At 40.2% G+C, this 12,452-nt stretch overlaps 1 protein-coding gene across 2 annotated transcripts; it reads right to left on the bottom strand.

The window, feature by feature from the left end:
* Positions 1-381: 381 nt before the first annotated feature.
* On the bottom strand, positions 382-12,255 carry fbxo7 (F-box protein 7). 2 transcript variants are annotated; one of them, XM_041255409.1, is made up of 10 exons: positions 12,116-12,255; positions 10,601-10,748; positions 10,036-10,312; positions 8,285-8,509; positions 5,867-6,008; positions 5,090-5,173; positions 4,715-4,810; positions 3,994-4,170; positions 1,471-1,508; positions 382-752 (listed from the first exon to the last, which is right to left on the bottom strand). In XM_041255409.1, the coding sequence occupies exons 2-10, from the start codon at positions 10,723-10,725 to the stop codon at positions 408-410; spliced, it is 1,509 nt and encodes a 502-aa protein (XP_041111343.1). In that variant the 5' UTR covers positions 10,726-10,748; positions 12,116-12,255; the 3' UTR covers positions 382-407. The 2 variants fall into 2 exon arrangements, with proteins under 2 accessions (XP_041111343.1, XP_041111342.1); XM_041255408.1 differs by having other exon boundaries at positions 12,112-12,255.
* Between the last annotated feature and the right edge of the window lie 197 nt (positions 12,256-12,452).

The raw sequence follows: 12,452 nt of genomic DNA on the forward strand, positions 1-12,452 counted from the left end.
GCTAATCGGGAAAGCACAGCTCCCCTAATATGCTGCAGGCAAACTGATGGTCTCTGACTGCAAACGCTACCTTTAACAATTTTATACTTTAGTATGTTGTTTGTATGGATGAGAAGCATATGGTAAAGATGACTACTTGTTAATCTAAAAGGCACTTAATACTCCATACATTAAAAAAAAAAAAAAAAAAGTTTCACCTTTGTTGGGGGGGAAAAAAAACAAAAAATGAAACCACTCTCCTGACACAATATTCCAATCTGGCATTACATTTTTGCAAAACCGTAAGTAGAGCTGAAATAACAAACACAAATGCTGCTCTGTTGGAGCTGTGACAGGCAAACTTGCAAGGAATGAAAAGAAAGAGTTCAAAGTCAAACCAAAGAAACAGCAGTCCTTTATTCCCAAGCTCAAATGAAGCCTCGGCGGATATCTGCAGACCGGGTGCTGGTGGGTCTCAGTAAACGACGAGTGATCGCACCTCTCCCGGGAGCAGCCGGCTCGTGCCCTGGTAAGGGACCAATGGGATCAAAGCGTGGAACGGGGGGGTGCAGGATTCCTGGGAGAAGAGGGGCACCGGGCCCCCCCACGTAGGGAAGCACAGCCCTCTGGTCGTACTCTCCGCCGATGATTCCCGGGGGGTAGAAGGGGTAGGGAGGGTTGTGTTGGGTGGAGAACAGGTCGAACGGATTGGGCTGAAAGCGGATTGGGTAACATTGCTTGTCTCTCTTCTGCTTGTATGTCCTCTGGTAGAGCTTTGGAAAAGAAGAGACAGGCGAGTCCCAGTACTGAAGCAGATTGAGTTTTCACTGCACGACATACTGTTGGACTATGCAAACATACCATGGTAAAGAAATCAGAATCAAAAACTAAGGGAGAGCATCTGAAATATGTGAGCATGACATTTGTAACTTTTTCCAACACTGCAGACCAGTATAAAGGTTCAGAAAATGATGACCCAGGAAAATTGTTTCAGGTATGACATACACAAGACACTAGTATTTATTAGTGTACTAGAGTTATCCTTCAGGACAGCTGATCTGTGTTGCTACGGGATGGGCCACAGCTGGACTTTAGTATTTTACAGCACCGGGGACTCACCCTGGATTACATGCACCCTATCCATGGTTATCCTGGAATTAACCCTACAAATAATTGATGCAATCCAGATGGATTCTCTGTTGCTGTAAAATGTTCCCCAAAAAAATGCAGTTGTGGAGGCTTCCCTTATAAAAGTTCATCACAGTATGTTTGCAGTCTTTCAGTGCTTCTCATATGGCAACCTTTTCCCCTGGTTTGCCATGTTTATTAATAAGCTTCACCATACTTCCCTATTCTTTACAGTGCTTCCCTATGCTTTACCATGCTGTTACAGGTGGGTCAAATCAGCCATCTAGCTCTGCTGAAATCCTCTGCACATTTCCATGTTATTGAGAGGCTGGATTAAGTCGCTTTATAAAAGGTGATACTCACAGCTTTCCAATCCGTCCCTCTGTCTCTGCTTGTTGAATCTGAAAATAGATATCAGGAAGACTCATAAATTTCTCTTTTTAAAGTGCAGTAATTTGTTGTGTATCTGCCCTAACCGTTTATCAGCCGTGATCGACAGCTGAGTGAGTGGCTGGAGTTTGTTTATTATTGAACAGAGAAGATTAGTTCATTAGATTAGATTGTAGATCCCACCAAAGTTTTCATAAGCTGTGTTGTATGTACTCCTGTTAGCCTGCGGGACATATCAACTTCAACCTGTGCGCTCTGCCTTGCCAGAATCCGAGCTGCTACGTGTGTGCTGAGTTTCCAGAATCCAAGCTGCTACATCAGAGATGCCAAAATAGTAGCACTTGCCATAAAAATAATAGTCTGGCATAAAAAATAGTAGCACCTGACCAGTAAAAATAATTACCTGGTGAGCGCAGCGAGGCGGTATTTATTTATTTTCTTTCCATGATCAGGAAGAATCAAATCTGGACTGAAATATTCAACCTCCAAATATTGACAACTGAACATTTACAAAAAAAGGCAAATTCAATCAGGGATCAAATTACAGGTGTCACCTGTGAACCTGAATGGAAATGGCAGACAGTGGAAGGTTTTGTCCTTGATCAGGTACTTTTCTACAATTTAGCGAACAGTCCTTAAAATATGCATATTTACTACAGAATGTAAAATGCAATTTTTCAAATTGTCAGAACTGACTGGAATGTTATACTTGGATAAATAAATAACTAACTACAAAGAAAATAGAATTTTTTTAAAAAGCAGGACATTGACAATCATTCAAATAATACATATTTAATAATTTGGTTAAGGCTTACATTTCAAAATACACAATGTACTAATAAATTATATAAGCAACACAACAAATTCAGCCACACAATAATAATAATAATAATAATAATAATAATAATAATAATAATAATAATAATTTTAAAAATTGATTGATTGCTATGGTAGTATTATCAAGAATGACTGATTCTAATTAATAAAAAGTGGTTCATGGCAGTTATTTTTGTCCGGCCTGATCCGTACGTGCTGGCAATGTTTCAGTTCGGAAATGCTGCTTTGCAAAGTGGATCGATATGATCCAAAACAGCAAATGGAAGATTGTGCTCAACAATAAAGTTTGCAAAAAGTGGCTCTGTCTTTATCACTGCATTATCTTCGCCTGTATTCAGCACAAATTCACGCGTAGATTTTTTGTACCTACATGAACGATGCAATCGTGACGTCCACCATGTTTCACCGAGAGGTCAATCTGGCAATATTCACAGTAGGCATGCGAGTCAGAGATTTTACTTGTTTTAATAAAAAGGCCATTCTGTAGTGTATTCCTGTCTATATTTCTGGCAGGATAGTCGACTTTTTAGACAGATGAGAGTAGGACATTTTTTATATCTGCCTGGTGATGAAACCTGAACTGTATAAGGCAACTGCACGGTAGTTTCTCTATGACCCCCTACACCAGTTGCTAAGCAACCCGGTTCACCGCTTTTAGTACATTAAGTAAAATGCCAGTGAAATATATTAAGAATAATATATATATATAAAAAAAACAGACAGTAAAACACACATGGTAGCCTGTTGGAACAGTTTTTTTTATGTATATTTATAGGCTATACGTATATTTTTTTAATATATAACGTGTTATACTATATATATATTTTTTTATACATATATTTTTTCGTAGTATCAAACCCTTCATCGTAGCACCGTATTTTACACTCCAAAATAGTAGCTGCTACAGCAAAATCGTAGCACTTGGCATCTCTGCTACATGCTCTGCCTATCCAGACAGAGCTGCTACATGAGTGTGCTCTGCCTTTCCAGACTCTGAGCTGCTACATGTGTGTGCTATGCCTTGCCAGAATCCGAGCTACTACATGTTGCAGGAAGATGCCTGGTGTGTCACATGTTAAGCTGAAGGAACACAAAGCCACTTTTTCAGGAACAATGGCTTGAAACCTGGTTCCAGGAGATCGGGAGACCTAGTTTGAGGCAACTTTGCTGTATCAAACCCCAAGTCTCCCCCTGGTGTGCCATGCAGTGGCCTGAAACCAAGTTATAAGCCACAAAGTGTCTTCATGCTCCCTCAGCTTTATAGTGCAGAGACAAAGACAAGGGTACAAAAGACACAACAATTAATCGATTAATTAATAATAGATGGCTATGGCTTTCATTTTCAGGTTGATTATCAACTCATCACTTTGGTGCCCTATTTCCACACTACACAGCTAGATACCATGTAACACAGCTGGCTACACAGTGATTAAAGCTCTTCTGTATGTATTTGTTTTGTGATGACAGGAACTAATAAAAAAAATAATCAGATGTCTTCTCGTTCAAGTTTTCCAGTTGTTTTTTGTTGATAATTGTCAATTACTAACTGTCTGGTGTTCGACATTACTTGCTGATTGCAGCTCTAACCTGTGGTGTTGTGAGGTGTGGTATAGTAAAGTTAGACGAGGTAAAGGTGTGATGAGGTAAGGCTCAGCTTACCTCTGAAGTCGCGCAGGTACAGGAACCTCCAGAGCGAGGGGTCGTTGGTTGCTGTGTTGAGGTCTTGGCTCACAGCGGAGAGGGAGACCACAGAGTGGACGTCCAACAACCTCAGAACACGCAGCTTCAGCTCCGGGGGAAGGACAGTCAGCCCAAACACATCAGGCAGGTCCAGAGCTGGAGCACGCAAAGGAAGAGAGGAGTTCTTCTAGTGGTTGTGGCTCACAGAACTGTCAAATACCTGTTGTGCACCTACATTCACAAATAAATTCCTGGATGGGACAAATAACATGACAACGAACGTGCTGTATATATGGACTTTATTAAAGAATGCCAGATATCTTCAGGTAACCGAGTTCTGGGACTGTTTCTAATTGATGTCCACATCTGTATAACTTGGCAAAGCTCTGCTTTACACTTCCAACCAATTCAGTGGATGCAGACGAGTAGTATCAATGTATGGGCAAATCCACACCAGACAGAGAATGTCGGCAGCAACTGTTGGGAGATGTTGTATGCTTGCCTTTTTATCAAATGACAGTTTTAGTAAGGAAGCAAGTATCACTATTTTTAGGCTTTTATAGTGCTCTGAAATATTAGGTGTATTTTATGTTTAAAAAGGTCTGCGAAATGTCTGTGAAATCCTAATTAGAATCCTAATCTTAATTGGATGAATTTATAACCTGCTTACAAAGTGCAAGCCGGGGTTTATGAGTCTTACCCTGTCTGGCTGCCGCCAACAGAGGATACACAAGCTGGTCTTTAAAGACACGGGATAACTTCTGGAGATCCTTGTAGGTGTCTGGAGCACTCTCCCCTAAAGCCAAACAATGAAGAGGAAGAGGGTATACACTTAGTAAAACTCTCTACTTACTACAGGTTCTGTGTTGTACAGCAACTGAATATCTGATGTCTGTATACGGCTTCATTCTTAAGTGAGGTTTACATGCAGTGACTTTTAAAAACAGCATTTTAGGTTTTGTGACTATAAAACTTTTAGTCCATTGTGAATAGGGCAGTGAGTTACTGTTTTATGTATTATGGCTTTTCAATAGAAAGTGACAAACACTGTATGCTGCAGGTACTGCAAACTTACCCCAGCCACTGTCTGACACATAGGAAGATGGGTTGAGTTGCACTTTCCTCACACTGCACACCTCACTGTTAATCTTCAAGGTGGCTGAAAGAGAAAGGAGCAAACCCGAATCCAGTACTAATTACACCCAGAGTCAGCAGTCCATGTTTTACACACTCAGCACACTGAGTTCTGCCTGTATATCCAAGGAGCTGATTGTGGTTTGACTTAAAATTACATTACTTTCTGCTACATTTTTAAGATATGTTCAGAAGCTCCAAGTAGTTGCTTAAATATTGATTTATCTTTTAACGTCCTGGGTTCTGTTAAAATGTCTCAATTCCGGTTTGGTGGGTTTCCACGGCTACCTGTACCTACTGCTTTCTCTGATCTAACAGGTACCACACAAACTTCAGGGCTATGAGAACACCACTTTAAAAAACAAAGCAGATTCAGGTGGGGAGTCAAACTAAAGGAACTGGTAGCTGTGGAAATTCACGAACCAGAAAAAGGAAGGGCAAGAGAAATCAGGGGTTTTTACATAGCACTGTCCCAGGACATATGAAAAAAGCATTGAAACAAATGATGAAGCTATAAAACTCAATATTCAAGCGACTGCACTCCAAGCCTCTCAGAACTATTGCAAATACCACAATAAAAAGGTAAGGGAACAGAAAAAAATGGAAGTTACGTTCTCCTTAATCTTTATATATCCTGGCAATCAGATCACGGTGGGACTAAACACAGTCCTTGTCTCTTTACTACAAGCCTGTTGTAATGATGAAAGCTGAAATGTACCATTAATAACAAGGACGTTGCCCATGGGTACAGCGAGCAGCACAGCGGCCCCTCCCTCACACAGTGGGTGTGTGTACTGCAGTCTGTAAAGCCCTCCAGCCCTCCAACCAGCAGGCATGTCCGCTGCCCCCACTCCGGAGCCCTTCAGAGAAACGGGACACATTAGCAGCTACTCTGATTCTCCAAGCCAGTTCCCTTGACAGGCTTTAAGCCGGCAAGTATCAGTTAAAACAGAAAGAACCCTGTTAAAAACATGCTTATTGTACTCAAGACTTTCTTAGTAAATCTCTACTTGCTAAACAAATTTAGATGCACGTCCTTGTAAGCGTGGTTTGAGTGATCAACATTTGAACCCCAGAATGTGGAAGTTCACTGGACACAAGCAGTAAATATGAGACAGCAGGGGTGTCTAATCACAGTCCTGGAGGGACACTCCATTCCAGGTTTAACAGCTTAAATAACTACTTCAGGGTCTGGATAGAGGTTTAATTGGTTAAATTAAACAACTTAGAACAGGGTTGCAACAAAGACTAGAAGTGGAAGGGCCAACTTTGGATAACAAAATAAAATTTTAAAAAGTTAAGACAAGTAATTGCAGATAAAAGCGGGTTTCATAGATCTGGTTAGATATTAACTATTAGATAATTGAATATTAATTCACACTGCCAGAATACATGGTCTTATTATCATTGATCAGCACTTGATAACGTGTTGATTGCAAATTATGGGAAAAGCATCATTTCATTTTAGCCATTTTTTCTATTTTAATTAATACATGTTAAAAGGGAATTGTTTGGAATGATAGAGTATCTGCAGAGACCAACAACAAAATGTGCCGAATTGTACCGCAGCCTTTGATGTAGACTTTCCTTTGGATGTTTGCATTACTGTGGCATTTTATTTTCTTGATAAGCCTGTGTTTGAGAGCCGAGTTCAAATCAGCGTGAAGTTTTAACATCTACTCTCATGTAATAGAAATCATGTTTAAGTGCTTTAAATTTCAGTTCAGAAGCTGTTCTTCAGTTGTAGTTGCTTGCCATTGAAATACATAACATAAGCAAGTTCACGCAGTGTCTTTATAATGAGTAGGGCCCTACAAAATTCACGGTACATTTTTATAAATTTCACGGTCATAACATTTTAAAAATCTTAAATGAAACGGTTTCAGCTATTTGAATCTTACATTTCATGGTGGTGTAACAAAGTATGAACATGCAGTTAAAAATGGAAAATACAAATATTTAAAGCCCTGAAGTTAACAAAAGCATGCGACTAACAAAATAGAAACGCGAAGAGAAAATAAAACTGAAATCCAGAGGATCGCTCTATGATTGTTGCATTTCTGTTATTGTTATTATTTAAAAAAATGTTTTAAAAAAAAACTGTTCTGGTTTTAAACATCATTGTATGCAACAGTAACTCAAACTATTCTGAAATGCTGTTTTTCTTCAGTCCCTGATTCTGCGGTGTAAATACCTGTCTATTTAGACACAGCTCTCTTTGCATCCACAGAGTTTGTTGGAATTGACAGACAGCGCTGAGCTAGGGATGGGTGTGTATTTTTCTGCTCATGTTACTACTTGGTATATGTTTGGCTTACAAAATATTTTACATGATTGCTGCACTTTTTGATTTATTTTGGACACATTTTAAAATGAAGGTCTAATTTGACTTGCCTGACGGTACTACCAGTTCAGATCTGTAGGTCATACTAAACCCACCGGGGATGCCTGTGTCTACCAATCAGTGAGTAGAGCCCAGTTACTGGCTGTTGTCAAGTGTCAATCAAGAAATCCTGTCCTGTTCATGATGAGCTTTCTTTTTTAAATTGAAACAAGCTAACAATCGCATCAGGAACCTGTAACGGGGGAGACCAGATTTCATGGTCTGTAAGACGTTTTTTATGGCCGCGAATTTGGTAGGGCCCTAATAATGAGTAAAAGCCAGAACCACCTGTGTATTGCCAGCAGATCAATCTAAGTAGCTGTTGATGGCTGATCTAGCCTGGGTTACATGACAGAACTGAAGAGCTGCTCCTGAACTCAGTAAAAGGAGCTTAATAGAAACTTATCAAAAACTAAAAAAACTTGCAAAAAGAACCTCTAATAATTGAAAACCTCATAACAAAAGTTACAGGGAGAGTAAAAAAAATAAGAAATTGTGATTTGAAGTTCAGAATGCATTAGTTAGAAATGGCCCAATACATATCCAATTTTCAAATTGTGCAAATTTACCCACATTTTATTCTGAAATAAATAAAAAAAAAAATTAAAAATCATCATTAACAATAACCTGTGTGTAAGGGGTAGTAAAGGCAAACCGTTTGATATAACCCGACTTTTCGATATCCCCGCTGGGTGTGTCAGTGAGTGTTGCTGCAATCCTCCATGTGCTCTCACTCGCTCGCCTGCTTCTTACCTGCGGCAGGTAGCCCGTCTCCAGCATCAGAAGATGCACAGCCACCACCAGTGCATCACAGGGGCTGCTGCTCTGAGCCAGGTGATAGAGGGTCTCTAAAGAGTGGGGCACCTTCCCGTTCACTGCCTCGCTGCACAGCATGGGCTCAGGAGTGAAGCCACCCACCCCATCATCATGATCACTGCATCCTGTGACTGTCTCCATCGCACAGCCCCTGAACCCTGCCTGCAGAGCACACAGCACAGCTCAGCTCAAACACAGGGGTGAATATGATTCAAACAAAATGACATTCAAAAGAACAAGGGTCTATACAGTATCTTATAAAAGTATCCCATAGTAAAAGCATAGCAAAGTGTAATAAAGCATTGGCAAACATTTTAAAGGACAGAGCGGTATAGCATATTTATAAACATGGCAAAGCAGGGTAAATTACAGTAAATGCACAATATAACAATGGGAAAAGCATGGGAAAACTGCAAAAATACTGTGGTAAACTTTTATAAGGGACCTCCATAAAATAAAAATGATTTCCTGCAGATGTATTTGAATGTATAAGCAAATCAATAAATGAACCCTGAGCGGAATATACCAGCAGGGTTAATACAGGTTAGATCCACTGGTAATTATTCAAACAGACCCCAGTATGCTTAATCTATTAAGTGGGATCCTATTATTATGCAGGTTTTTGCACTGTAGCAGGCGAAGACAAATACACTGCGTCCTCCGAAGCGTCACCATCAGAGGACATTGCAGCTCTGGGCAGCTTACAGCAAAGCCTGTAGGTGCCCAGCCAGACTACAGGGGTTGCTGGTGCGAGGTGAGCCGAGGACACCCTAGACAACCTAAGCCCTCCCCCCCCGCTTGGCCAATTGTGTGCCGCCCCCTGGGAGCTCCCATCCATGGTCGGCAGCGGAATCTCGAACAGACGACATCCAGGCTATAAGGCGCATCCTGCACTGCACACGGAGCGCCTTTACCAGATGCGCCACTCGGGAGCCCTTTTCTATTATAATTAAGGCTTCTAGTTTTTGGGTTTTATTTTTGATCAAGATAGTGTAGTGGGAAACATCAGTAACAATAGTAGCCTTTCTGTACATCATAAAAGTGCCAATTTTACAGCTGACCTTTGAAGAGAGATCACCTCTTACAAACACCAACTTTTACTAATGAGTGGTCACTCTTGGCAGGTTTTAGAATATATACAAAAATAAATGTTTAAATTGAAATGGGTCCCCGAGTGGCTCCACTGGTACAGGTGCAGCCACACGGTGTGCAATACAGCGCAGGTTCATGTCCTGGACGATTTCCAACCAATCGCATCAATTTCACACATGGCTCAGGAGACCCAAAGGTTAAATGGCCGTCCTCCGATCCCACGACCAAGGCAGCTTCCTTTTTTTACACAGGAACTCGAGAATGGATGTCAGGAAGCTATCGGCCTCTGAGCTTACTGGACGCCTGGCTCGCAGGCTTTGCTGTAGCGGGATGTGGGAAACAGTCCCTGACAGTTTTGCCTCCCTAACCCATGGGACCGCCAGAGCCAACTTCTCACAGCCAGGTCACGAACCTGTGGTGTACGACTCCCCTTGCACTGCAATACCACGCGGTTGCGCTTCTACCAGGTGAGCCACTTGGGAACCCCTATACAAATATTTTGTAATCTTTCAGATACCATTTCAGGCTTGATTACTATGTGAATATGAGGACCAGCAGTATGTGCAGGCACTGGTTCTCTTCTCCATTTGACTTACCTCTGGCCGGTGGCCCGCTGTGTCCCTGCTGTTCTGATGCAATGCTCTTCTGCTCTCCTCACTGTGTGAAGGTCGAGACTGTGTCTGTGTCTGTAGCTCCCTGGGCTCTGGAGGGAGAGGGTGGTTCTGGGCTGGAGAAGGCATGGGAGCTGGGAAGGCCTCTGGCAGGACCACACAGATGAGATCCCCAGATACAATACCGCAGGCCGTCAGGGTCTGCCCAGTGTCTGTGAGAGCTTCCTTGCCATTCAGGGAGAGGGTGAATTCTGAGCCAGAACTGCAAATGAAGATAATATACAATAAAAGAGAAATAACTCCTTCACCCATTCCAGGTTTACTACGAGCAGTATCTAGAGAAGTAACAAGCTCAGGTATGTCTTATTAAACAACTAGCTAACCAGGATTGGATCAAACTGCTATTCAATCAGAGTCTTCTTTCAATTATTTCATTTGTAATGCAAGTATCATCTTTAAAACAGTATCAACTCATAATGCTAAACATGCTAAAGAATGAGATTAAGACTCAACACAGCACAGGAGAACAAGTCTGAAGTCAGCCACCAACCTGTAGCCCAGACCAGGCAATATGGACTCCCTGAGGGTGCTGCTCAGCTCTGCTAGTGTCGGATCCTCTCCGCTCAGCTCCACTCGAGTGGTCTGTTTATTGACCCGGACCCGCAGCTTCATCATTCACCAGTTTATTCAGGGAATGGCTGTGGAAAACAGAGCCAAGTGGGGTTAAAGGATAGGGTTGTACAACAGGTATAGAGCTAGCACAGATAGGGCTGTCAACAGGTATAGAGCTAGCACAGATAGGGCTGTCAACAGGTAGAGCTAGCACTGGGACAGATATTCAAACACTACCTGAAATGTATTTACTAGAAAAAAATGACCATGTTTGTATTGGTTCATATAACAGAATTTACAAATGTATTAAAAAGAAGCAAAAAGAAACCAATGCGTACACCAGATCTAAAATAAATAGCACACATTCTACTGGGTTTAATTTTCCTTTCTTAACCCATTAGGTACCAAATTATATATATATATATATATATATATATATATATATATATATATATATATATATATATATATATATATATATAGACACACACACACACACACACACACACAAGCTGTATTTATTAATTTGATACATTTCAATGTAGACAGAACTAACAAAATTAGGACTAAGTACATAACAATATAATTAAATTTTTAAAAAGGTTGATCCCAGTTAAAAACGCACCATACAATTAGAAAGTAGCTATAATGGGTTACTAATTAATTTGATGAGGTGCCACGGTTTTGTTTTATTTTTTTTCTAAACCCCACACATATTTTGTTGTTTTTACTAGAATATATAGCATAAACTTTATTTTCAACAAAATCAATATCTGTTTTCATTTTATAAACATTAGAAAAATGAAATCCTTTGTTTTGGCTATAAACTGCTGCTGCATCCTATTTTGAGGACATAAAAACACCTATATATTTGCAGAATTGACAGTTACATTTAAATAACAGGTAGATGGCAGTTAAAAACGCTACAAAAAAATTAAAAAGTAGCCGTTCGCAGAGGAATGTCAGGGCTTGGTCGTGAGATGCATGTATGGTGATGCTGTTTCGTTTTGCCGAGTCGGTTGTTTTGGTTTCGTTTCTGTTTCTAGAAGATACGTCTGGGCAATGACGCATTTTTTAATTAAAAATGACTGTTAATTAATCCGAGAGTGCTTCTGCTGTATTTTAAATAAAAACACCCTTTCTATTTGTATTGACGCGATACATTATTATATTTCAGAGGTTTCATTATCTCGGAACTTTGTCTGAAAAAGATTGAGAGCCTGTAACAAAACAAAAACACATTGTTTCTTTTTAAATTTGCATTACCTAAGTAATTCCACTGTCATAACGGTTAACATTAAACACATGCCATTATAAAACCTGAATGCATGATTTGCAAAAAAAAAAAATACACAGATGCTTCATGAAAAAACTCGGTCACATAAAGATAATTTACACAAACATTACAAAGTTCAAAGCCCTTATATAACTTAAAAAGTTTGTACTTACTTACTAATACTAATGAACGTGTGAATCAGCCAGGAGATGGTGGTTCATGTTTCATACAAATGTCTGTTTACTTTTTGGTGTGTCACTCCAACAACAAGCTTCAGGACCCTCCTCCACATTGAAAATCATTGAAAGCAATGGCAGATTCTCAAGTTTAATGAAAACCACAGAGACAGCAGAGGGCCAAACAAACCAAGAACCAAAAGCGAAGCGGTAATTCGGTGTACCGCATAAACGGAATAATATTTCATGCTGTAAAAATATCTATGTTTTAACACTAAATAAATATTGTAATCATGCATGAATTGGTGATTGGTATATAATCTCATATTTTATTACGG

The sequence above is a fragment of the Polyodon spathula genome, chromosome 7 (assembly GCF_017654505.1).
Source record: "Polyodon spathula isolate WHYD16114869_AA chromosome 7, ASM1765450v1, whole genome shotgun sequence".
Lineage (NCBI taxonomy): Eukaryota > Metazoa > Chordata > Actinopteri > Acipenseriformes > Polyodontidae > Polyodon > Polyodon spathula.